Source organism: Dendropsophus ebraccatus, chromosome 5, assembly GCF_027789765.1.
Source record: "Dendropsophus ebraccatus isolate aDenEbr1 chromosome 5, aDenEbr1.pat, whole genome shotgun sequence".
NCBI classification, from domain to species: domain Eukaryota; kingdom Metazoa; phylum Chordata; class Amphibia; order Anura; family Hylidae; genus Dendropsophus; species Dendropsophus ebraccatus.
In genome coordinates this window covers 110,968,869-110,994,549 of record NC_091458.1, presented here as the reverse complement: position 1 = coordinate 110,994,549, position 25,681 = coordinate 110,968,869, and the positions used below count along the sequence as shown (strand labels likewise).

Here is a 25,681-nt window from a genome sequence, read left to right as displayed (position 1 = left end):
CTTAACGACCACAGGACGTAATATGTCCTTTTTTTGAACCGCGGCCCGATTCCCACATTCATGGTTACTGGGGTGAAGTACTGGAGGCGGGCCGGTCCGCCCCCAGTGGAAGGATATCCCCGCCCCTCCATGACGCTGCTCCATTGATTCTAAAGGAAACACGTAATGGAGGGGCGGGCTGGCCCGTCTCCAGTGCTTCACCCCCGGTTCAAAAAAAGGACTGCGGCACCGTCCGATTAATTTGTCATTTTAAAGAGAGTGTACCTGATGGTACATCCTTTTTTAAGCCATGCTCTTTTGAAGGGATTGGTTCACACTCTATTAACAGACAGTGAAAACTGATGCTGCTGTATACCAACAGAAAAATGCATTTTCTGTTAAATTACATAAAAGTGTACTTTTTTTTTTTTTTTTTTATACATACACAAAAATGTGGTTGACCATGTTTTCTGTACATCAAAATTAAACATTTGACAAATGCAGTGTGAACTGAGCCCCATATAACCTAAAATTGAGGAACCTACATACATATGTTCATGCACACTTCTGACCAGGCCTAATTTTTAATATAATCAGCAAAAACTGAGAATTATTTCCACCTAAGGTACCTGTAACCCCTCTCCAGGACAGAGAGCACTGCATTTATGTGCCCACATCTGCCCTGCTTATTCCTTCATGCTCCCTGCAGTCTCTGTCAGCCCTTGTTTTTCCCATCTTCTCCATTCCAACTTTAATGTGCCTGCACTTACACTCAGCTATACACACTGCTGCTATAATCTGCCTGCACTTACACTCGGCCCTTAAAACTGCTGTATTTAAAGTTTCTGTCAATGTCCTCCTGCACAGCTCTGTGATTCTCACTCCCTGATTGGTCCATTCTGAACACACACCCCTTCCCCACTACTGTCATGTGACCACACAGACCTCTGACAGCAGTCCTGCTTCTCTATTCTAGCTGTACTACGCTACTGCTGTATCTACAAACTGCTGCTGTTTTTCAGGTTTATGCACACTATACTCCACATGCTGATTGTTATACTGTACAGTAACGTATAATATGACATATTCAGCTGTTTCTCATTGTTTGTTTCATCTGTTCTACCTGTTGTTCAAAATAAAAAATCATTATTTTTGGGGTGTGGACCCAATTGTCTGCGTATTACTGATTTCTTATGGGAAAATTTGCTTTGGTTTGAAAGTTGATTTGGATTACAAGCACGGTCCCGGGATGGATTATGCTCTTAATCCAAGGCACCACTGTATTAGGCTTCCCTGTATCCTCCCCCTTCCCTGTATCCATCCCCTCCTTGGTTGAACTTGATGGACATGTGTCTTTTTTTCAACCGTATTAACTATGTAACTATGTAATGCATACAGCTCTGAGCGGAAAGAGAATAATCAATTTTCTTAATTCAGCATCCTCCTATGTATGCCAGCCATTCCAATCCAATGTTTGCTGAATTCCATCCCAGGCACCCCTCATTTTACTTATTGAGGTGATTAATAGGTGATCACCTAAACCGAATCTTATTTAGCTATTTTTCAGTGATTATGCATTTTTACCACAGTTGACAGTGCCATTTTTTTTTTGCTGCATTTCTGGGAAAACCACTAAAAAACCACACTGTGCAAATACATATGTTTACATTCACTGTTCACATGTCTCGGCATTTAGAGTGTGCAGCCATGGCAGCATGCACCTGTACACTTATTGTATTTTTTAGATTGTTTGGTTTTCATATTGACAGTATTGTTGCAATGTGATTTATTTATTTTTTTAATCTTTTTTTAAATGTATTTATATTTTATTTGTGGCAGAAAATGTCGGAAGGGTCAGAAGACCACAACCACTGGTGGGCGTACTAAGTCTCGTCCTATCCCATCCTAATCCAGCACACATCCGGAGATGGCACAGGGTAGTCACCAGCTTGACATCCAGGTATTGAATGATCTTCAGCAACGCTTCCCTGAGATCCCACTTGAAGTGGTATCTCAGTGCATGATGCAGGTATGTGCTAGTGTGATGAAAGGATCTCTAGTCTCCTTACTCTTTATGTATTGTCCATAATCTGCTTGTTTACTAATACTAAATTCTGGAATTTAACTTTACTAACACCGCCAGGATCTCTAAAAAAAAATAAAAAATAAAAAAAATAAAACCAAGTGACCAGGTGATTTACAGAGATAATCACATATGCAGGGTGTTATGAGTTTCAGCTACTATCTTATGTTGCTATATTAGCCAATTGCTCCGGTAATTGCTGTACCGCAAGTTCCATAGGGCTCCATTATAATTCCATTGACTGCAAGCAGTGAGGTGAGTGTGTCGCGTGTGTCTGCCCCTTCATACTAACAATCGCCAGGGGTCTCAGCACCCATACCCCACCGATACAGACTTCTGATATGTTGCAATGACTTGTCAGAAGTTTGTTTAAATGATAGGTTACAAAGGATTATTGTGTTCATAATTGTCAACTGGTCTATAAATTAGGGGTAAATTACTGGTCATTTCACTGGTTAAAGGCCTTCAGCTGGACTGAAGTGCATGCACTGATTTACTATCTACTAGCACCCCCATACAGTATAGGTCCATAATTGTATTTATGTTTTTATTTGAAAAATGGGAAAAGGGGGGTGATTTAAATGTTTATCATGGAAGGGTTTTTTTGCACTTTTTTGTACACTTTTTAAGTCCCCTTAGGGTAGTATAATATGCAATTATTAGATTGCATATGCTGATCAATGCTATGCTTCTGCTTAGTATTGATCAGTTATATTGGCTCTCTGCTTATTAACACACGTTAGGCTGAAAACACACACGTCGGTTTTTTTAGAAAACTGAAGAAGTGGATCCAACAGGAAAGAGAACTACAAGTCCTCCCTTTTTATTTTTCATGGTAGATGAAGTGTCGGATCCTCGGGGTAGGCGGGGACCACAGGAGCCAGAATGACGGTGCTTCACGGCTTCAGGTTTAATGAAGTAAAACTATTAATTTTAATGGTCTCATAAACCACGCGTTTCGAGGCATAAATTGCCCCTTTGTCAAGTGGGAGAGACTCATACCATTTGGAATCCACTTCTGACTTTGGCACAAAAACTGTAGTGAGATATTTCCAAAAAAAATCTGCCATGGGGGATTCCAGCATTAATAATCAGAGAGGCCGAGGATTGCACTAAAGGTAAGTATAACCCTCTGTCAGCCACAGCAACCAATCAGCACCCCTTTTATTTGCTTGGGGGGGCGGGCGGGCGATCAGTGCGCGAACAGTCAGTGCGCTGTCCTGTCGCAGCCACTTATTGGCTGAGCGGGGCATCAGGGAGCCGGAGAAGCAGAAGGGAGCGCAGGCAGTTAGTGTAATATCACGTGTTCCACTATGCTATGTATCATTGCTGTAAATAGGCTAATTCAGGCTGATGCTGCATACTAGACCATGGTTCTATTCTAATCTTGCGTCCTTAATTTCCTATCATAAATCTAATTATTTCTTGGCACCTCGGAGAACAATAGTAGCAGTTAATCTATGCTTCTTCATTAGTCTTATGGCAAGGAAAGTTATTAATATTTATAGTGCAAGTACAGCCCACAAATAAAAGTGGTTTGTCAGGAATACTGGAAAGATGCAAGTAGTGCCAATAAAAGAAATAAATGAGAGTAGTCAGCAAACTTTGATAATTGGTCTTTGGTTCTTCTAAAAGCCGATCTATATATTTATAGTTTTACAGAAGTTCTGTGACCTAATATATTGTGATGTGGATGGATAGCATCTTGCATCTTGCTCGAACCTGTTGTTTTACACAATATATCAGGTCCCAGAGCTTCTGTAGAACTACAGGTCCCAGCAAGCTGCTATTCTATATACTGCTATATGTTTCTGATGTGGACAGATAGCAGCTAGCTGGGACCTGTAGTTCTACAGAAGCTCCGTATCTGTACCACTTACCACACCACCCCCCTGTCTGCCTGGAGCCTCTGATCACAATACCCCCACCCGCCCAGGGCCTCTGAACACATGTCTTTCCTCTCTAGAGTGAGCAGGGTTACAAGAGCTAACCCTGCCCATTGAAGAGACAGATGACGTGATCCCTGACACAGAGGGTTGGGGTCAGAAGCAGGGAGCAGTGTCTGAGTGGACTGAGTTTAGATGATTTTATTCTTCCAGAGGGGGTGAGTGCACCTAAAAGCAGCAAAATGGTTCAAAGCCATAATAAGTTGATATTACAAAGATGGAAAACTATGGCTGGGCTATTTATTAATTATCTTTTTTTTTGGGGGGGGGCAATGCCCCTTTAATGGCCCCTTTAGTGGTGCCTTCACAGGCATACCTTAAAAACTCAGAACTTGAGAATTATTAAAAGAAAAAGCTGGGACAACCAATTTAGGTGCCCATGATTTCCGTCCTGCAGTGTTCATACACTATAAATAGCTGTTACTCTATGTTACTCTACATAAATAAGGTATGAACACAACGTCCTCTCTTGCACTGGGGCTGTCAAAACATAGTTTAAAGGACAAGTGCCATGAAAAACTTTTTCCCAGTAATTGAAGCACATTACAAAGTTATATAACTCTGTAATATGCTTCAATCACCTATCTGCCTCCCTTCCCTGTCTTTTCCCCCCTCCACCCCCCACCAGGAAGTGTCCTAACTCACACAGACCTGATGACTGCCGTCACCAGGCAGCTCCTTCTTGTGAGGATGAGTCATCAGCAGGAGGGCTGCTCTAGGTCCTGTTACAGCAGCCCCCCCTCCCCAGTCCAAGTGATGGCTTGCAGTTGTTCAGCCAATGGGAGCTGAGCAAGCTGAGTCACCTAACAAGGCAGGGGAGGGGGGGCTGCTGTAACAGGAGAAGGAGCTGAGAGAAGAGCTTGGTAACGGTGACGGTGTGAGTTAGGACACTTCCTGGTGGGGGGTGAAGGGGGGAAAAGACAGGGAAGGGAGGCAGATAGGTGATTGAAGCATATTACAGAGTTATATAACTTTGTAATGTGCTTCAATTACTGGGAAAAAGGTTTTCATGGCACTTGTCCTTTAAGAGCCATGACTGGCACCAATGATTTCACACTCTAGCGATCAATGTACTAGGAACATATATATAACCAGTTGGATAGTATCTCATTGTTTCCATACAGCTTTCAGATTCCAGCTCTGCATATAAATCCCAGCAAACAATACCCATACACTGCTATGGTGTACAGTGCTATATATCAGTATTGACACTGCACTTAATACATTTTCTTTTTTATTTGTTCGATGTATGTGATTTGTCTAGATCAGTGCCTCTCAAACTATGAAAGGGACCTAACCATTGTGGTGCTCCCCAGTTGCCGATGAGGCACAGAGGTCACAAAGGTGACTATAAGCTGCATAGTCCTTTCCCTTGCTGCAAAAATATCTAGTTTAGAAACATTCTTTAGTCAATTTGTACTTTTTTAAAAAAAATTTTAATGTTATTCAGCGTTTAGTAGACAAATGAAAGGTGGACTGGGCAATAGTGTTGTTTTTTTTTTTTTTTTTTCTTGCGTTGATTTCCATCACAGATGGTGAGGCCCAGAAGCCCTATTGGTCTGTTTGGTGAGGACCAGGTTAGGCTCCAGTAGAAAGTGTGAGAAGCGCTGGTCTAGATTATGGTGACTTTGGTAGGATACACTGAAAGAATCCTGGCGATATGCTGTCGCTTCTGACGGGAACACCCGTGAGTGCCATAGACTGCACTGTGATACACTTACAATGCAGTCAGCAGCACTTCTAGGGGTTTCATCCCCCATTCACATCAGAAGAGAGGACGTACCTGCAGGATTCTGTCAGCATATCCTGCTGCGGAGGCCAAATGATTGATATGCTTTAAGGTGCATCTCAGGACACTAACCTGCAGTATTTAGGGGATTACTTGGGGTTATTCTTATCATTTTTTTATTTTATTGGTACTTTTTTTATTCTATCATATGTTTGATACATAGATTATTTTACTCATTTATTTAGACATTTTGTTTAAACTAATTTGTATTGTGTTATAAACATTTGAATTTCATGGATCCTTTATTTTATCTGTGTATCTAGATACATTGCCATTATTCATATCACTTTCAGACTTTCAGATAACAGACTTTCTTTTAGGTGTCTTCAGTGCCAGACTGAAACGGTATTCTGGAAAAAAATACAATAAAATCAGCTGGTGCCAGAAAGTTATGTTGCGTTTACACGGAACGATTATCGTGCAAATTTGCACGATAACGATTGAATTTGAACGATAATCATACGTGTAAACGCAGCAAACGATCAAGCGACAAGCGAAAAATCGTTCATTTTGATCTTACAACATGTTATAAAATCGTCACTCGCAAAAAATTCGCAGATCGTTCCATGTAAACAGTCGTTCACCGATTATACCTATGTGCGAGATAGGCTTAAGCGATCGCAAAATGATTTTTCCGTACGATATATCGTTCTGTCTAAACGCTGATTGATTGTACGATCGGGCGAATTATCGCTCCATGTGAACGCAGCATTAGACATATTTGTAAATTACCTCTTTAAAAAAACATAAGACAAGCTCTCATCTCTTCAAAGTTTCTGGGTGACTTGGCGGGATATGAAGGAGTGCTCAGATGAGGCAGAGTTAGTCACAGGAAATATTTTATTTAAAGGGGCACTCTCTTTGATATCAACTGTTAGTTATATAGAGCTGTGATTTACTTCGCCTTTAATATTTATCTTGTAGTATTTTCCATGGTGAAAAAGCATCTAGGGTGTTCAAGAGTGGGAGGGGTATCTGCACTACACTTCAGATTTTTCTGACTGAATCTGACCTGTGTTGCCGACTTTTAGAGCTAGTAGGTTGTCGATTTATTTTGTGTGGGGTTTTTTTTTTCTGGAAATTTTTCCACTACCCCACATATTTTAAGTGGGAAAAAATGATACTTTTTGGATGTTCAGAAACATGGTTAAAGAATGTTTGATTATATAAAAAAAAGTTTTAATTTTAGAACTATATAAAAAGATAAATAAAAATGTATACACATTCAGTACTAACAACCTATAGAATTACTAACTTCCTAATTTTACCACACAGTAGTCAGTGATGGAAAAAAAAGTTTCCACACAAATAGAAGAAAAAAAACCAGTGCTTGCATTGCTAAAATATTAGCCACCACACCAAAAAAATAGTTATAAAAATTAAGAAAATGCATGGACTTAGGGCAGCAGATAATTATTTGAGAAGATCATGTTAAAATATATAATTTTTTCACATGTTTGTTCTCCAGTATTTCTATCAGGTGTGACAGCATTTGTCTTGTAAAGGAGAAAGCTTTTCACATTTGAGCTTCTCTAATCTTGTAGTTTCCTTCCTGTATATTGTTGTGAAACCAGTGACTTGTGGGTTTCAGTAATACATCCTTCTGTTCTTTTTTGTTTTTTGTTTTTTTGTTTTCTTAGCCTAACTAATAAAAATATAGTTTTGACCTTAGACCTTGTTTATAACTGTTATTTTGTGCACTTTTTTTCCTGTTTTAAGTTTCCTATAATTGTGCTTGCAAAAACGTGTTCATATAAAACAAAAATTTAGTTTGTTTTTGTTTGTTTTCTCCAACTACATAAATATAAGTCTGAACAAGGCCTTAACATCTAACAGCAGTTACTAACTATATGTCAGTATCTACAGATAAAAGTTAGCCGTCAAGTAATGGTAATTGCATGTATATCTAGGTAGCCTACCAAAAGTGCATGCTGATGTGTAACTTGCTTTAGTCTTTTCTGATTCTGATTTTCTTTGACTTTTTTTTTTTCTTCTTTTTTTATGATGTAATAAAAGAACAACGGCAACATTGAAGCCTGCTGCAGAGCCCTGAGCCAAGAAAGCTGCAAATACCTTTATATGGAGGGCCACAACCCAGAGGACAGTAGAACAAATGGAAATCTTCTGCACATCAATCTTGGCATCCATTCAGGCACCAACTACCAGGGAGGAGATGGAGAACAGGTGAATGGGCGCCCCCTGGTCCATAGCTCAAGTGATGGGCACATTGACCCACAGCGCACTTCCGGCAAGTTTATCTGTTTAGTTGAGCCCCATTCGGCGCCAGCAATTGTGGCACAAAATTTTAATCCATTTTTCTTGAATGACCAGAGTCGAAACTCGCCGACTCCACCCCCACAGCCTCTTCAGCAGCAAAGTGTAAACACATCAGCTATGCAAGCTTCGCTGCCAACATATATGCACATACCTCGCTATAGTCCAAATCCTATTACCGTAACAGTGTCGCAAAATATACCTTCTGCTCACAATGTGCCAAGAGCTTTACAAATTGTTCCCCAAGTTCAGGGCAGTCTTTATGGAACTCCAAATTCTATTTACATTAGGCAGTCATCACAAAATTCTCCGGGAAGGCAGACCCCACAGAACTCTCCATGGGCACAGTCTCCTTCAGTTCCTCTGCCCAACTATAGTCCTTGTCCTCTTCCATTGTACTCTCAAGGTTATCAACCTACACAGTATTCTCCGAAGCAGTCTCAGATTCCACAGTCTACTTTTTGTTCCCCTCCTGCATCTCAGTGCACGTCTCCTTACAGCTCTCCACAGCACCAAGTGCAGCCCAACCAGTTAAGCCACCAGACTTCACATGTGTTTTTGCCACCAAGTCCATCAACAGCTTCGCCTCATTTTCAGCAAGCTCCACCTTCATATCCCAAGCAAAGTAGCTTATCGTATCTTCCCTATGGATCTGGCATAAATAAGCCTCCTATGAACAAGATAGAAATTACAGTGGAGTCACCACAAAGACCAGGAACTGCTATGAACAGAAGTCCTTCACCAATAAATAATCAGTCTTCCCAGAGGAGTCAGCAGTCTGCATATGCCTCAAATGCACGGTCAGGGTCTCCATCGAGGGCAATGCCTGGCCAGCCAAAGACTCCTTATGGTGTTAACCCATTGTATATTACATACTCACAACCACCAGCCACCTCTGGCTCTCCAACCCCTTCTCCACGTGTACTGATGTCCCCATCTAACCCTGCTTTTTTAAAAATTACTGTTGCACGGGCTCCTACTGAAAATCTGTTAAATATTGTGGACCAAGAGCAGCACCCAGGAGCTCCAGAACCTATACAACCCATTTCACTGATGCCGATATCAGGTGTTGAAAAAGGTGTTCACAAGTACCACAGAAGTTCAAGTTCTGGCTCCGATGATTATGCGTACACACAAGGTATTAATTTATTGTTCTTTTTAGCATCCATTAAGTTTGTTTTAATAAAGAAAACACTATGTTTTTTGCAATACATTTTTTTTCATCTGTTTTTGCAAAAAAATGGATGGAAAAAAGGATCTGTATCTGTTTTGGTCCATTTTCCATTGACTTCCATTATAAAAAGAATGGATCAAAATGCATCAATTTTTTAACGGACACAAAACTAAGGTCAAGTATGTTTTTGCGTATGTTAAAAAAAAAAAACAATGTGTTTTGATAAATTTTTTTTTATAATGAAAGTCAATGGAAGAACAGATCAAAATAGATGCATACAATTGCATCCATTTTTCCATCAGTTTTTTTGCAAAAACGTAGAAAAGAAAACTAATTGTAACAACGCAGAGTGAAAAATCTTATGTATTTTAGCGTACAGTAATTTAAAGAGTAATTTTAACCTGTTCTAACCTTTTAAAGTGTAAAAGCCTCAGAGATGCGATTTGCTGAAAGGCTGAAATGCATTATTGAAAGTTTCTAAGGTCTGTCAGGCACAGTGTCATGGAGATCTTGTTTCAATCCAGATTACCAAACACATCCTTGTCCATGCACACACTTAATTTCCACTGTTCAAGACTGCTAAATGTTATATGTAGATGTATTTTGTGACCTGAACAAACCAGACACAAGCATAAACTGTATTTTGGCAGGGAAAACCCCTTTTATGGTGCATTCACACCTACAGGATCTGCAGCTGATTTTCTGCAGCAGATTTCAGTTAAATAACTGAACACAGCATCAAATCTGATGCTGTGTTCAGTTATTTAACTGAAATCTGCTGCAGAAAATCAGCTGCAGATCCTGTAGGTGTGAACGCACCCTTAAGGAAAAAAAAATCTTGAGAAAACATACCTGTCAGTTTACAATGTTTTACAGCCACATTTCAATACATTGCCATGTAAATACTTTTTTTTGAGATTTCTAAAAAAAACAATGCAAATGACTGAAGAACCACATTATTTTTGATTTCCCATGAAAAGGGATAGCTAGAACCATTGGCAGACAAGTACACAATAAAATGAACCTAAAATATTTAAATTACCCAGACAGTACTAATCACACAAAGCCAAAGCTAGAAGTAGATTCTTACAGTAGGTTCCAAAGGAGTCACTGTGTGACAGGATATTAAAGGGGTTGTCTGGAGAGCAGAAGACGAATGAAGCCTTCTTCTCCCTGCTGCTCACTACATGGGATTGCACATCTTGGAAGTATCCCTTCATAGATCATTGTGTGCAGGCGAAAACCACAGCCTCTGATGTTGCGGCAACACTTTGCAGCTATTTATTCATCTTCTGCTCTCTGGACATACCTTTTTTTATTTTTTTTAAAGCACAATGCATTCTCAGTGCCCCTCTTTAGTAAGTAACAAATGCTTAAAGGGGTACTCCAGTAAAAATCATTTTCTTTCTGATCAACTGGTTTCAGAAAGTTTTATATAGATTTGGAATTTACTTCTGTTTAAAAATCTTCCCATATTTATCAGCTGCTGTATGTCCTGCAGGAATTGGTGTATTCTTTTCAGCCTGACACTGTGCTTGCTGCTGCCAAATCTGTCTGAGACAGGAACTGTCCGGAGCAGGAGAGGTTTCCCAAGGGGTTTTGCTACTGCCCTGGACAGTTCCTATCTTAGACAGAGATGTTAGCGGATTTCAGCACCCAGTTGTTGTCTTTAGTAAATTGATTCTAGTAACATCAACAAAATAATAGCACAAGACAGCTATAGGAAAAGATGATAAACTATTTGATGGGATAACATGTATTTTAGAGATGAGCGAACCTGGAGCATGCTTGAGTCCATCTGAACCCAATCGTTTGGCATTTGATTAGCAGTGGCTGCTGAAGTTGGATAAAGCCCTAAGGCTATGTGGAAATCATGGATATAGTCATTGGCTGTATCCATGTTTTCCAGACAACCTTAGAGCTTTATCCAAGTTCAGCAGCCACCGCTAATCAAATGCCGAACGTTTGGGTTCGGATGGACTCGAACCCGAACCCGGTTCGCTCATCTCTAATGTATTTACTAATACTGTCAGGTTGGGAGAGGGCACATGTCCTCCAGGCTGTAATGCCCTGCTGTGTAGTGAGTTTGTCCATAAAATGGCCGACATGGAGGAGCATGTGACCATGCCCCGCCCCCAATGTCCTTCATATGCAAATACAGGCTCAGCAGTGGACACTGGGGGGGCGGGGCATGGTCACATGCTCCTCCATGTCGGCCATTTTCTGGACAAACTCACCACAGAGCAGGGCAGCACAACCTGGAGAAGGGGAGTCTGATTTTAGCTCTATGAGGTATACAGTGAGCTGCTGTCAGTATATACAGTACACTTACTAATACTGTACACAGTGCTTCTCAATTCCAGTCCTCAGGCCTCACCAACAGGTCATGTTTTGAGTATTTCCTTAGTATTTCACAGGTGATATAATTATACTTGGTGCATCAGGTATTATCACAGGTGTCTTTGTATGGGATAGCCTCAAAACATGACCTGTTGGTGAGGCCCGAGGACTGGAGTTGAGAAGCACTGCTGTACACTAAACTATTTTACTATAAAGTGGCCAACCCATTTAAGTGTGCCTTTCTGTAATACTATGCATGTATTCATACTACCAGTATTTTGACATCCTATTAATGGCCTTTAGTGGTTTTATTTTTTGGATAATCATTGCCATCATAACTGAACTTAAAGTCATAAGTTTGTATCCATAGGGGTCCCGATACTGAGACCACCGCCGATAGCTAGAATAAAAGGGGAAATATGCTCAGTAGTTTGTGCTCTACCCTTTCATCTCCACTTGAAACAGCTCCTGCAAGCCCTGTATGGTTATAATGAAAGTCTGAGCCTTTGGGTATACAGAATCTGCAGAAGTTCCATAAACCTAAACTATAATTCTGTGGACTGCTTGTTATATCGGTGTGTGTATATGTGTGGTCTGTCCGGTGAAAATTTTTACAAAAGTTTTGTATTGCCCCCCAAAACTTATACAAATCACCAATATACACTTATTACTGGAAATGCTTATAAAGTGCTTTTTTCCTTGCACTTACTACTGCATCAAGGCTTCACTTCCTGGATAACATGGTGATGTCACGACCTGACTCCCAGAGCTGTGCGGGCTGTGGCTGCTGGAGAAGATGATGGCAGGGAGACACTGAGGGATACAGGGCACTGAAGGAACACTGAACCTCCCTCTGCCATCATCCTCTCCAGCAGCCACAGCCCGCACAGCTCTGGGAGTCAGGTCGTGACATCACCATTTTTATCCAGGAAGTGAAGCCTTGATGCAGTAGTAAGTGCAGGGAAAAAAGTACTTTATAAGCATTGCCCGTAATAAGTGTATATTGGGGATTTGTATAACTTTTGGGGGCAAAACAATACTTAAATAAAATTTTCGCCGGACTTCTCCTTTAACCCCTTTCCATCACTTTTTCCTGAATCTCTGTCTGTAACACGGTGCCTGCTCCAGGTTTTTCATGCTAATTTTTGATTTGTATATGAGGCTTTCTATATACTATCTCTCTCTTCAGTTGACCTGTCAATACCTCATGCTGCTCTCAATTCCAGCATGCTGTCCTTATCTGACAGGTCCGCAAGGTTTCCAGTTAAGCAACAAACAGCTTTGATTGTATTGTTTCTATGGTGTCTGTAGTGTGTCTACATTGTGTAATGTTTCCTATGAGTCAGAAGTATGCACTGTGCTTAATCCATAATCCATGTGGGATTATGCTACTAATGCTAATATGCACTAACTGAAAATAAGTGAAATGAATTACATATGCATTAAAGGGTTACTGTCAATGGATTTAAAAGGTATGTATACTATTCAATGTTGTCTTTGCTGCTTATAGAAAGAAGTTTTGTTAGAAATGTTTTTCTGTTCCTGGATATATACTATTGATGTACTTGTCACTTTGATATGAAGCTCCCATCATGGATTTGTTCTTACATTTGTCACAAGTCCATTTCTAACCTAACAAATAGCTGAATACTGTATTCTCAAAAATGACACAGTTCGTGTGAATGTGAGTGTTAAGCTGGGGTTTAGCTGCTGCCTTGTAAATCTGTTTTACAGCAATCGCAGCATGTACAGCCTCTTAGGCTGGTTACTACATTACACAGATGCAGTCACTAGAAGCCAAAGCCGCCTCTTTCAATACATGAAGAAATGAATTCAGTCCCTATCTATTGCTACACTGATCAGTAAAGACTGATGCATAACATTATTTTGGGGAAAGGTATTTTATTTTTGGTATTGAAAAGGGAAGTTTAATAAAATGAATACGTTTTTCTCAAAATGAGAGAGGTCTGTAATGTGTAACCTGAAAAAGACAAAAAAAAAACATGGAGTATGGTGTTTTTCCCCGTCATTTATGGTTAAGGATGTCTCATAGGTAGAGGTCCCACATCTGGGACTCTCACCTGTTTGGAAACGCACATACTGTATACATAAGTGCTGACTTGAGAGATGAATGCAAATGTGCATAGCTCTTTCCATTCAAGTCTTTGGGGCAAATTTTTTTAAACCATCTAAGGCCACATTCCCTGTATTTTAGCAGGTTGCAACAACGTCCGTTTTTTATTGACAACAGTCATAGTATTAAGCTGTATGGAACAACGGCCATGATATATACACCCTGTACACCACAAGTGTCAAACTGAGGCCCTCCAGCTGTTGCAGAACTACACTTCCCATGATGTCTGGACAGCCAAAGCTAAAGCTTTGGCTGTCCAGGCATGATGGGAAGTGTAGTTTTGCAACAGCTAGAGGGCCTGAGTTTGACATCTCTGCTGTACACACTATGGCCGTTCTCTGCGGCTGCACTAAATAATTGACGGTCTTTTTATACAGCCGTTGTTCTGTGAACAGCGGCTGCACAACATAGCCTGTGCACAGTGTAAAGTACAGCTCCCAGCCCTACTTTACGCTGTGGCACTGTGTCTATGGCAAATTGGAGCACGGGCACAACCGAATGTGCCCACATTCCAATTAAAATCAAGTGATGTTTATCTGGCCAATACTGCAGTACTGGCTGGTTGAACATGTCAGACAGCGGCCGATGTTAATACCCCGTGTGAACATGGCCTAAGAATGAATTTGTCACAGTAGCTCAGGCTGTTTGATACTTTTGGTGAATTGTGTAACCCAATAAAAAATTGAAATAGCCAATCATCATGCTTGTGGTAATACAGCCGGTTACTGGCCTCAGCATTCTTTTCCTGCATATATGGTAAGTGACCAAAAATACCAAGATTTACCATAAATATTACAAAATATATAAGGATATGTTAACATCCAGTCAGGGCAGTTTCTAGGGCATCTTGGCAACAAGGCGAATGTTGATAAAAGTGCCCCCCCCCCCCCCCCCCCCCCGGGGAAGGAAGGGGGGCTGTTATCATAATTCGGGTTACTAGGAAGAAGCAGTGTGAGTATTACGGCACAGAGCAGTATTGCACCCCTACTGAATACAAAAACATCATTCGGTGACTCACAGGTGGCGTCTTCTTTGATCTCCATCCGGCTCAGGCTTCCAAGACAGTTTCTTGCAGCTACTCATCTCTTCCAAGACAGTTTCTTGCAGCTAATTCATCTCTTCAGAACCTGCGAGACAAACATCTTAGGCTCCGCACTTATCCAGCATCTTCCTCTCTCATCGCAGTCTCTCATCCTGGTGCAGGCTTCCTGTCATCAGAAGTCCCGTGTTCCGGCCCCCGCGGCGTCCGCTTTCTCTCCTTGGCTCTGGACATGACATCTGAGCCAAGCAGGAGAGCAGTGAGACAGTGAACCTCCGATGCAGGAAGCCTCCACCGGAAGTCTCTGTACTTACATCACCGGAGCTTCGTCGGCACGGCCCGTCGGTGTCCGGGGGCGGGTGCTGCAGGGATGCAGTCAGTGTCCCTCTCGATGCGCCCTCACAGCTCCTGTTGTGGCTTTTGGGGGGGGGGGGGGGGGGGTAGGGGCGACAATGATGTGGTGAGTGTGCAGGGGCCGGGTGCTGTCGGGCACCGACAGGACGCCCCCTTGCTCTTTGCGCCCCGCAAGATTTACCTACAGTACCTCATCTGCTGGAAGTTTGTTCCAAGCATCAACTACTCTTTCAGTAAAGTAATTTTCTTGTGTTGTTTCTGACCTTTCCCCAGTACCCACTGTTCTTGTGTTCGTTTTTTTTTTATTCAAAACACTTCCCTCTTGTACTTTTAAGTCCTGTAACATTCAGTATTCAATAAAAATATTTTGTCTTGACAATACAAAACATTGACTGCATAGAAAACCTAAAGTAACACAATCTGGTCTTCTTATGCATAGCCTTATTGTTGCACCAGCGTGCAAGAATGGAAAGACTTGCAAAGGAACTGAAACTTGAAAAAGAGGGTCTGGAAATGTTGAAGGCAGAAGTGAATGGAATGGAACACGATCTGATGCAAAGACGCCTGAGGAGAGTGAGCTGTACCACGTCAATCCCAACTGTAAGATCTGTCACTTTAGTAATAATAGAGATTTTATGGTGTAGGGCTCATTTCACATTGGTGTCTTGGCTTCCATTTTTAACATTTATGCTGGCTTAGAGTGGTTGTTTTTTTTTTTGTTTTTTGTTTTTTTGGGGGGGTTGTAGTGGATCTTTGATTTTTAAAAGGATTTTTAAGGTTTTTGTTTTAACTTTCGATCTTCCTTTTCAGCGCCAAAATAAAAGTCCCTTATTTATGTTTATATGTAAATAAGGCTTGAGGGACCTGGGTGCATTCACCAGGACGTGCCTGTGCACTTAAAGAGGATGTACCACCTGGTACGTCCTCTTTAACCTGAACCCACGGATCGATCAGCGCCGGCACGGGGAAGCCGGTTGCTGCCCGGTTCCCTGCACGGCGCCGTTCGATCCAGCGATACCGGCCGGTGCTGAAGCACTGGAGGCCAGCCGGGTCGCCCCCAGTGGGAGGGAATTCCCTCCCCTGTATGACGCGCCTCGCTTAGAATGAATGGAGCCGCGTCATACAGTGGAGGGAATTCCCTCCCACTGGGGGCGGGCCGGCCGACCCCCAGTGCTTCAGCACCGGCCGGTACCGCTGGATCGAAAGGCGCCGTGCAGGGAACCGGGCAGCAGGCCAAAAAACGGACCGCGGCACCGTGGGTTCAGGTTAAAGGGGATGTACCGGGTGGAACGGACTGTGGCCGAAATCCTCATGAGAATCTAGTTACAGCTTATTTTTTACCACTGTTTAGCTGTTTACAGGCATGATTCATTAAAAATTTTTTTTTTTGCTCTAGCCAACCTTTTATGCATTGTTCTTTTTTATGATCTTCAATGTCTGTCTATTTTTCTGTTAAAGGGGTTATCCAGTGTTAGCAAAGTGTGGCCACTTTCTTTCACAGACAGTAAAGCCCCTATTACACAGGGCGATCAGTCAGGTCGGCACTCCCTTGCTCCCCCATCGTTAAATTGTCCAGGCATCCCATAAACGATAGGGACGGTCTGCTGCCGCCACTCCTATTGCACGGAGCAACGGCAGCAGATTGTTGCTATGTGGATGGCTGGTATATCAACATGTGGAAAGACATTAAAAGACAAAGATCAGCACGTTGCCTTTTATTACACGAAGCAATTATCAGCCATAATGGCCGATAATCAGCCAAATACGGCCATTAAAAACTTTGTGTAATAGGGCCTTAAGACTCTTGTCTCCAGTTCTGGTGTGGTTTGCAGTTAAGCTCCATTTACTTTATCAAAACTCATTGTGTGTTTACACAGACAGATTTATCTGACAGATATTTGACGGATTATTGAAGCCAAAAATGGATTTGAAAAGAGGGGAAATCTCCAATCTTTCCTGTATGACATGTTTCCTGTTAATAGTCTGTTTGTGGCTTTGGCTTTAAAGGACAAGTGCCATGAAAAACTTTTTTTCCAGTAATTATATAACTCTGTAATATGCTTCAATCACCTATCTGCCTCCCTTCCCTGTCTTTTCCCCCCTCCACCCCTCACTAGGAAGTGTCCTAACTCACACAGACCTGATTACTGTCGTCACCATCACCAGGCAGCTCCTTCTTGTGAGGATGAGTCCTCAGCAGGAGGGCTGCTCTAGGTCCTGTTACAGCAGCCCCCCTCCCCAGTCCAAGTGATGGCTTGCAGTTGTTCAGCCAATGGGAGCTGGGCAAGCTGAGTCACCTGACAAGGCAGGGGAGGGGGGGGGGGGGCTGCTGTAACAGGAGAAGGAGCTGAGAGAAGAGCTTGGTGATGGTGACAACAGTAATTAGGTCTGTGTGAGTTAGGACACTTCCTGGTGGGGGGTGGAGGGGGGAAAAGAAAGGGAAGGGAGGCAGATAGGTGATTGAAGCATATTACAGAGTTATATAACTTTGTAATGTGCTTTAATTACTGGGAAAAAGTTTTTCATGGCACTTGTCCTTCAATAATCTGTCAGATAAATCTGTCTGTGTACACACACCCTTGTTGCAAAACCCCACCCAAGCTAGAGACACGAGTGGTGCTGTCTCTGGAAGAAAGTGGCCATAATTTTCTAATGCTGGATAACCCCTTTAAAGAAAAACTTAAAGAATTCATACAGCTAAGCTTTCTGTGATCATGTTTTCCAGCATTGAACATACTTCCACATTTACAGATTAGGTGCACTAGATATAGCAGTATTAGTTAATGTTTATTTTATATTTGTTGTGGTTTTGCTTGCTATACTGTTCTTGTTTTATCTATCTTCTTAGCCAGAAGAGATGACCAGACTGAGGGGCCTGAATAGGCAGCTCCAAATTAATATAGATTGTACACTGAAAGAAGTAGACCTGCTTCAGTCACGAGGTAGACATTAAAGATGTAATCTAAAATTTGCTGTAATGATCACACCATACATTGCTTCCCTGACATTGACCATATATTTTTCTACTGTTATATTTGAAGTTCCAAAATACAATTGCTGCCTGTTTTTTACCTGTTCACAGTAATTCTCGAGGAATTTCAAGCGGATCCCGCGCCGCGACTCCACTTGAAGTTCTGCCTGTCCTAGTCCTTGAATAGGGTGCATTGTGCGTCCTCCGCTCTCTGCCCCAAAAATTCCCATGTCAACTCTTTCGGCGGAGAGCTTAGGGCGCACAAGGCATCCTATTCAATGAATAGAACAGGCAGAACTTCAAGCGTAGTCTGCGGCACTGGCTCCGCTTGAAATTCCGCAAAGCAAATCGATTTGTTTGATCAGCGCTCCACTCATCAAGTTGGCTGCCTGTCATACTTGCTCTGCTCCCTGCCGCTCCACCCTGGGTGGCAGTGAAAAGCTGCCTGGGGAACTGGGAGAAGTTTCCCAGGATTGGATTCAGCTTTTCCCAGCATCCTGGGAGGAGTGGCAGGAATCGGAGAAGCACTGACAGCCAGCCGACTTGATGAGCTCATCTCTAATTCTGAGCATTCATTGACCAGAAAATGCAAGAGCTTCATTTCCTTTTGATGAACAATTCGCTCATTTCTACTCAGTATATTTTATTGGATTTTGAAAAGTTGGTTTACTACCAGTATGTACATTACATGTATGCAAATAAAGAAAATCTTCATTCAAATCTTAAAGGAGTGTCTAAAATAATTTGATACTTGCTGATCCTGCCGGGGCTGCAGGCAACTTGTCAATAATGTATACTTACCTGTCCTGTTACCCGCTGCTGCCGTATCTCAGGCCGCTCATTCTCCACTGCTGTCAGTGTTTGGGCAACATCCGATGTCCCACTCCCTGACAGCAGCTGTGTGGGAGCAGGACAGGTAAGTATAAATTACTGTTCTTTGCAAGATCCACAAGTATCAAATTATTCTAGACAACCCCTTTAAAATTGGCCATGTGTTAATATAAAAGAAGTTAAAGGGAAAGTTTGGTAAGTATGTTTTAGATTTTTTACTTACAGATACATTAGCATTTATGCAAGAAATGGAAATGTATTGCTTGTTATTTCTTAGTTAACTTTTTTGCTAATCTTTTATTGACTGCTTTTATGGTTCTTGCTGTGTCACATGAATGGGCTTGTCAATCTCAGGCCTCTATAGTAGTGTATCAGCTATAGTGGTGTTACTCCAGCAGACCGGGACTAGATAGTTCCTTGTTCTTTTGCTCTGGAGTGAACACAGATAATGAGGTGAAGGGTTTCTAATTAGGCCCCCAAAGCTATATGCTTGGATTTATAGAAAACATCGAAAATATATTATTCCTCCAGGTAGTTTATTTTTTAAATTTTGTTACTATTTAGATAAGTTAAAAAAGAGGACTTTGAAAAAAGAAGTTAGATTAACCCCTAGACGACCCTGGACGTAGGGTTACGTCATGGAAGTCTGCCCCCAGACGACCCATGACGTAACTCTACGTCCTGGGTGTTTCTCCCGCTATGAAGCGCGCTCTGGAGCGGAGCGCGCTTCATAGCAGGTGGGGGCCGGCTGCAGTGAGCAGCCGGGACCTCACCGGTAATGACACGCTGCAGTGATCGCGCTGCCGCGTGTCATTAACCCCTTAAACGCCGCGCCGTTTAAGTGTAAGTGACAGGGGGAGTCCCCTGTCACTTACCGATCGGGACCCCCGCAGTGTGACTGCGGGGGTCCCAATCGTTGAAACGGACCGCCGGAGGTCTCTCACTTTCCTCCGTGCGGGCCGATCGGCGATCTGCTACACTGAGCCTGCACAGGCAGGCTCAATGAGCAGATCGCCGATAACACTGATCAATGCTATGCCTATGGCATAGCAATGGTTAGTGTAAAAATCAAAGTAGTTAATGTACAAGTTCCCCAAAGGGACTTCAAATGTGTAAGAAAAAAAAAGTTCAAAACACTATTACACTACCCCAAAACCCCTCCCTCAATAAAAGTTGAAATCACCCCCCTATCCTATTATATAAATAAAACATATAAAAATAGATAAACATATAATATACCGTAGCGTGCGTAATTGTCCGATCTATTAAAATATAACAAGCATCATTGTGATCGGTGAACGGCGTACACGAAAAGAGGGAAAAAAGTGCGCAGATTACCGATTTTATGTTACATTATATATTAAAAAAAAACAATAAGTTATCAAAACGTCCGATCTTCACAAATATGGTATTAATAAAAACTAGAGATCATGGCGGAAAAAATGACACCCCATACAGCCCCGTAGGTGAAAAAATAAAAATGTTATAAGCGTCACAATAGGCCCATTTTATTAATATTTAATTGCCAAAAAAAAGGATTTCATAAAAAAAATACATATATAACATTAGAGAATCTGTGTAACCTGCATATGGTTGTGTTCGGACTGACCTATAGAATAATAGTATCATGTCGCTGTTACCATATAGTGCATTAAGTAGACACAGGAACCCCCCAAACGTTACCATATTGCATTCTTTTTTACGATTTCACCTATTTATAACTTCATAAATAATATATTTGGGATTCCGTCATACATGTTATGGTAAAATGAAAGGCGCCATTACAAAGTACAACTATTCCTGTAAAAAACAAGCACTTACATGGCTTGTAGATAGAAAACTGAGAGTGCTGGAGCTCTTAGAAAGGTGGGAGGGAAAAACGAAAACACTAAGATCAAAATTTGCGCGGTCCACTGGGTCATTTTGGGCCTGGTCCTCAAAGGGTTAAAGTCCATTTATCATTATATGAATTGAGGAAATTTTATTCATTATGCTCCCATACTTTTTATTTCTTTTGATTTCATTTGTTCACTTGTACTTAGTAATATCTGCTGTACTTTTTTTTATATATATAGGAGTGGGAAAACTTGATGCAAAGGCAATGAGCAACTTCTATGATAACATAGCTCCTGGTCCTGCTGTACCTCCCAACTCGTGTAAAAAAGGTATTTATAAAAGGCTATATGAGTTGGATAACCTATATTGTTGGAAATTATCATGTGTAATAAGCTTCCTCAACAGTATTGTTGCCTCTGCAGTTTATGCTGCTCAGACTCTAAAATCTTGACAAATTAAATGAAAACCTTTTAAAATTGGCCATTACTTCCTCAAAGGCTATTTGTTGTTATAAAAATAGGTCCAAACTGTTGCTGTGAAATTAAATGTACAAGCATTTCTGAAATGGTCCTGTTTGAGAGATATAGACTTAATAATCCCCCATGCATTGTTTTGATAACCTGCAGCGCTTTGTAATGACCCACTAAGATGGGCCAGGCATGCTTTAGTGTGAGTTCACACTCCGATTTTGCAATCCGTTTTGGAAAAAACAGATGCATTAGTGTGCATCTGTTTTGATCCGTTTTTCCATTTACTTCCATTATAAAAAAAAAGGATCAAAACGTGTCTGCTTTAATTTTTGTGTCTGTTAAAAAAAAAAAGGATGAGTTTTGACCTGTGAACCCAGCCTAACTTTTTTTTATTTATTCATTTCGTTTACAGAACTGTGTGGGGGCTTGTTTTGTGCACCATGATCTCTAGTTTTTGTTCTTACCATATTGGTGTAGATGGGAATTCTTGATTGCCTTTTATTAGGGTCCATTTACATAGAAAGATTATCTGACAGATTATCAGCCAAATAAGCCAAAGCCAGAAACAGACTATAAACAGAGATCAGGTCTTAAAGGACAGACTGAGATTTTTCCTCTTTTCAAATCCATTTCTGGCTTTGGCTTCAAATTTTTGGCAGATAATCTGTCAGATAATCTTTTTGTGTAAATGGACCCTTAAAGGGCTAGTGCGGCATTTCATATTTATTCACTAAATAACACACATTACAAAGTTATACAACTTTGTAATGTGTGTTATTTCAGTGAATGGCCCCCTTCCCCGTATTCCCCCCACCCCAGAAGTGTGGTGCGGTATACTTACATATTCGCTGTCGACCCCGGCCGCCATCTTGGGTCGACGATGTCATCTTCAGGAGGCCAGCCAGACCGCTCCAGCCGTCTCTCATGCCCCCTCTGCCGCGTCATCAGCTGCTCAGCCGCGATTGGCTGAGCATAGGGGGCCATTCACTTAAATAACACACATTACAAAGTTGTGTTATTTAGGGAATAAATATTAAACGCCGCACTACCCCTTTAATAGCTTTTTCCTGATATATAGGCACAGAGTCATCAATCCCTTGGAGTCATCAATCCCTTGGAGTCATAAATTGGACAAATTCTTTGTCTCAAGCAGATAGCAACCAGTCACAGTCCATGAAAGCTGAGCTGTGATTCAGAGTGCTATAAAAAAACCAAAAGCATGCATACTTTACATATGGTGTATTGAAGCCCAGGCGGCTATGATGTACATGTATTAACAGCAGAAAACTCATTTTGTTATCATTTTAACTGTTTTTGTTTATAAAGAATCTTCTGAGTCTTCATCTGGAGAACGAAAGGCGAGGAGAATAAGTGTGACCTCAAAATTAAAAATTGAGCCACCTGATATTCCCAATCCAAGTGTTATGGACAATGGTACGTCTTTTAGAAATCCAATTTTGATTTTTTGTTTTGTTTTGTTTTTTTCTTGCCTGTTTCCTGTTTTATTTTTTCCCTAATTTCTATACAGTATACATTTATAAATCGTATGCATAATGTCTGTTGTGCATACTCATTTCCTGGTTTGCTGGTTTAAGCTGGGCAAAATCAACATTTTGAATTTACTTGGCTTTAACTGTGCCAGAATTTTGCACCAGAACTATGGTGCATGTGTTAGATTGTGGCCACACCCCTTTTGGTGAGGTCACTTCTCTTCTTTAGACACACCAAAAAAGTGTCTAAACTCCATAATATATGTAGCAAACACCATATAAAGACATTTTATCTTTTGCAAATTCGGGCACGTTTGCAGTACTGATGGATAGTCAGGACTGATCAGTTCAAAATGATTTAATCTTCAAAGTGGACTAAATTATCTAGTTCACTTCCTGGGAAAGAATAGTTTGTCATTAACTTAATTCACTGTCGCCAGTGGGGGGGGGGGGGGTATTAATTTTTGCAACCTATAGCCAGAGCATGCAATTATTTTTTTTTTAAAAAACCTGATCACTGAGCTAAAAAATTCCAAAAATAATAATGTCATATGAGTATGGGATTTTATATTAGCCTATGGACTCTTAGCTAGAGTATAGCCAGTGTTTTTAGACCAAAAAAAATCATGCAAATGCAATTTTTGGACAAAAAAAAGGTTTTAAAGACAAAAAAACTTTGGTAAAATACTGAGCTTTGCATATTAAATAGTACATTAAATAATAGCTTTGCAGAGTTCAAAATGATACTATGAGCCTGTTGTATAGGTGATTGCGTTTGAAAAACAAAGTAACAATAATCAAAATGTGATCATTTTACCCAAATATTATCTGATTCAAGCAGCCAGCACTAAATCTCTGGGTGTAATAGAAAGATCTGCTTCTAGTCACTACTTGTCTGTCCCATAGCCAGAGAAATAATCAACTAAATGAACTGATTTTTCAAACTAATCTTTGTAATGAACTGGTTTATAGTGAACTAATCCCCCAAATGAACTAGATTTCCCCTCACTAATTTGCAGTAGTAGCTCTGTTCTTGTACATTAATTTCTATAAGGGAATAACAGTGAATTAAGTCTCATGTTTTTTGTATTTAGGCTTATTTATTATGTGATATTACATTGTTTATCTTCCAGTCAATCGAAACAGATCCAATCAGAGACCAGCAAGAGATGAAGATTTTGAAGGGTCTCCTTGGAACTGCAATAGCTGTACTTTTCTCAATCATCCGGCACTAAATCGCTGTGAGCAGTGTGAGATGCCTCGATTCACCTGAGCTGACCGTCCACTGCTTCAATCTGCTTGAAGTTTTTATAAAGATACTACTATCTAGCATGCTCGAGAAAGTAAGGGACCTTACTCGAAGTTAATCCGCACACTGAGCCCATCTCCGGGGCTGCAGTTGGAGACACATTGGTCACACGTTATATTAATGAGTGGCAGGACTGTTTTGTTGGTGTTCCACCAAAACCCTCTCTGCAATTTTGTGCGTGAATGATGGAGGTTTCAAAATGCTGGTCATTTGGTTTCTTCTCCAGAAGACGAAACGTTGTGGAGGGGCGCTTGAAGTTTCGTAGACCAATTAATTGGATTTATGGAAATGGAAGACAGAATGAACAAAAAATAAATAAATATTCTTTCTGCTTCCCAGAAGTATCCTACTGAATGAAGACTATGGCAGGGAGCAGGTGTTGTAGTATAAAATATCTTATAAAGCATATTCACAGAGACATAATTGCTGCTTTTTTTCAGGGTAATTAAGTCCATCCAAAATGAAAGATGCTATTCTAAAACGTTGCTGGTGATAAGAAATTAAGGTTTTAGCCTTCTCGTTAAGAACACATTATCTGATGTGATAATGCAGACACCCCCCCCCCCCCCCTTTTTTTTTTTTTTTTAGTTTGTGTTGTGTCCGGCAAGCTGTATCATCAAACTACTGTTTATGTTCACAATTTTTAATATATACCAAGCTGAAGATGGAAATATTACTGCATGTGTTAAGTCTGTATTCCTATTGAAGTGATTCCCCAAAGCTGTTAGGCACATTAAATGTGACCATCATGTATGATTATTCACGGCATCTCTGCCAAGCGCTGATTTACGTTCTTTAAAATGTATACACTAATATATATCTATATATTGTATGTTTATCAGCAGTTGAGAACAAGAAGTTAATAGTCCACCTAATCCCACTATATACTACAGCATTATTTTTATGTGTTCACTAGATTGTGATGTTTCACAAAAAAGTGGACGTGTCCCAACCTGTGGTGTATGGGTGTGTGGATACACACATTGTCTGTTTTCTCCATTGTCTTTGTCTTTATCCCCTTTACCACCTCCTGCTGTTAAACCTACCTTTTTGTGAAAATTGCTTGATGTTTACAGCAAAGAAGGTACTTTGTGCCCTCGATGGACCCACTTGACTTTAATTCAAATAAAATACCAGAGTCAAATGAGCTGTGTTATTTGCACATTGTGAAAGAACCTACTAAAATTCAAGGCAGATCTAGAAATGCTGTGCACTGCATACTTTTTTTTTTAAGGAAATATTTTTAATGTTTTTCTTTTCTTTTTTTTGTTAGAACAAAATACATAATAAATTGAAAAAAAATTATATGGTTGAAATATTCATACTGGTACTTTAATGCATTTAAATTCCTGTATTGTCAAGGTGATTGGTTTGCATTATGCAAGTGGCTGAAAAAAAAATAATAAAGCACCTAATTTTTTTGTGAAATCTAAGAATTTGAGTTTTTGAAACTTGAATTAAGTCTTTCATTAAAAAGTTAAATTATTTAATACCTGAAAATGTTTGTGTAGCTAGTAGTCTGAATGAGTTTTTTTCTTTTCTTTTTTGTCTAAACTTGTTCTCATAAATTTGGAGATAAACCATGGCCCAGAGGGTGTAAAATATAGACTGGTGTAAACTGCCCACAGCAACCAATTACAGCCCAGCTTTCAGCTTTTACCA

At 40.7% G+C, this 25,681-nt stretch overlaps 1 protein-coding gene across 4 annotated transcripts in view; it reads left to right on the top strand.

Annotated features, from left to right (window-relative positions):
• Window positions 1-25,455, top strand: part of TAB3 (TGF-beta activated kinase 1 (MAP3K7) binding protein 3) — a 53,040-nt gene extending 27,585 nt beyond the window's left edge. For 3 of the 4 annotated variants that reach the window (XM_069972432.1, XM_069972434.1, XM_069972433.1), the window contains exons 2-8: window positions 1,819-2,008; window positions 7,814-9,209; window positions 15,552-15,712; window positions 17,961-18,054; window positions 20,990-21,079; window positions 22,547-22,654; window positions 23,844-25,455. In XM_069972432.1, coding sequence (XP_069828533.1) covers window positions 1,907-2,008; window positions 7,814-9,209; window positions 15,552-15,712; window positions 17,961-18,054; window positions 20,990-21,079; window positions 22,547-22,654; window positions 23,844-23,983 — 2,091 coding nt within the window. In that variant the 5' untranslated portion in view covers window positions 1,819-1,906 and the 3' untranslated portion in view covers window positions 23,984-25,455. The remainder of the gene's footprint in view (window positions 1-1,818; window positions 2,009-7,813; window positions 9,210-15,551; window positions 15,713-17,960; window positions 18,055-20,989; window positions 21,080-22,546; window positions 22,655-23,843) is intronic. The other variant, XM_069972435.1, reaches the window with a different exon arrangement.
• The last annotated feature ends 226 nt before the right edge of the window (window positions 25,456-25,681 follow it).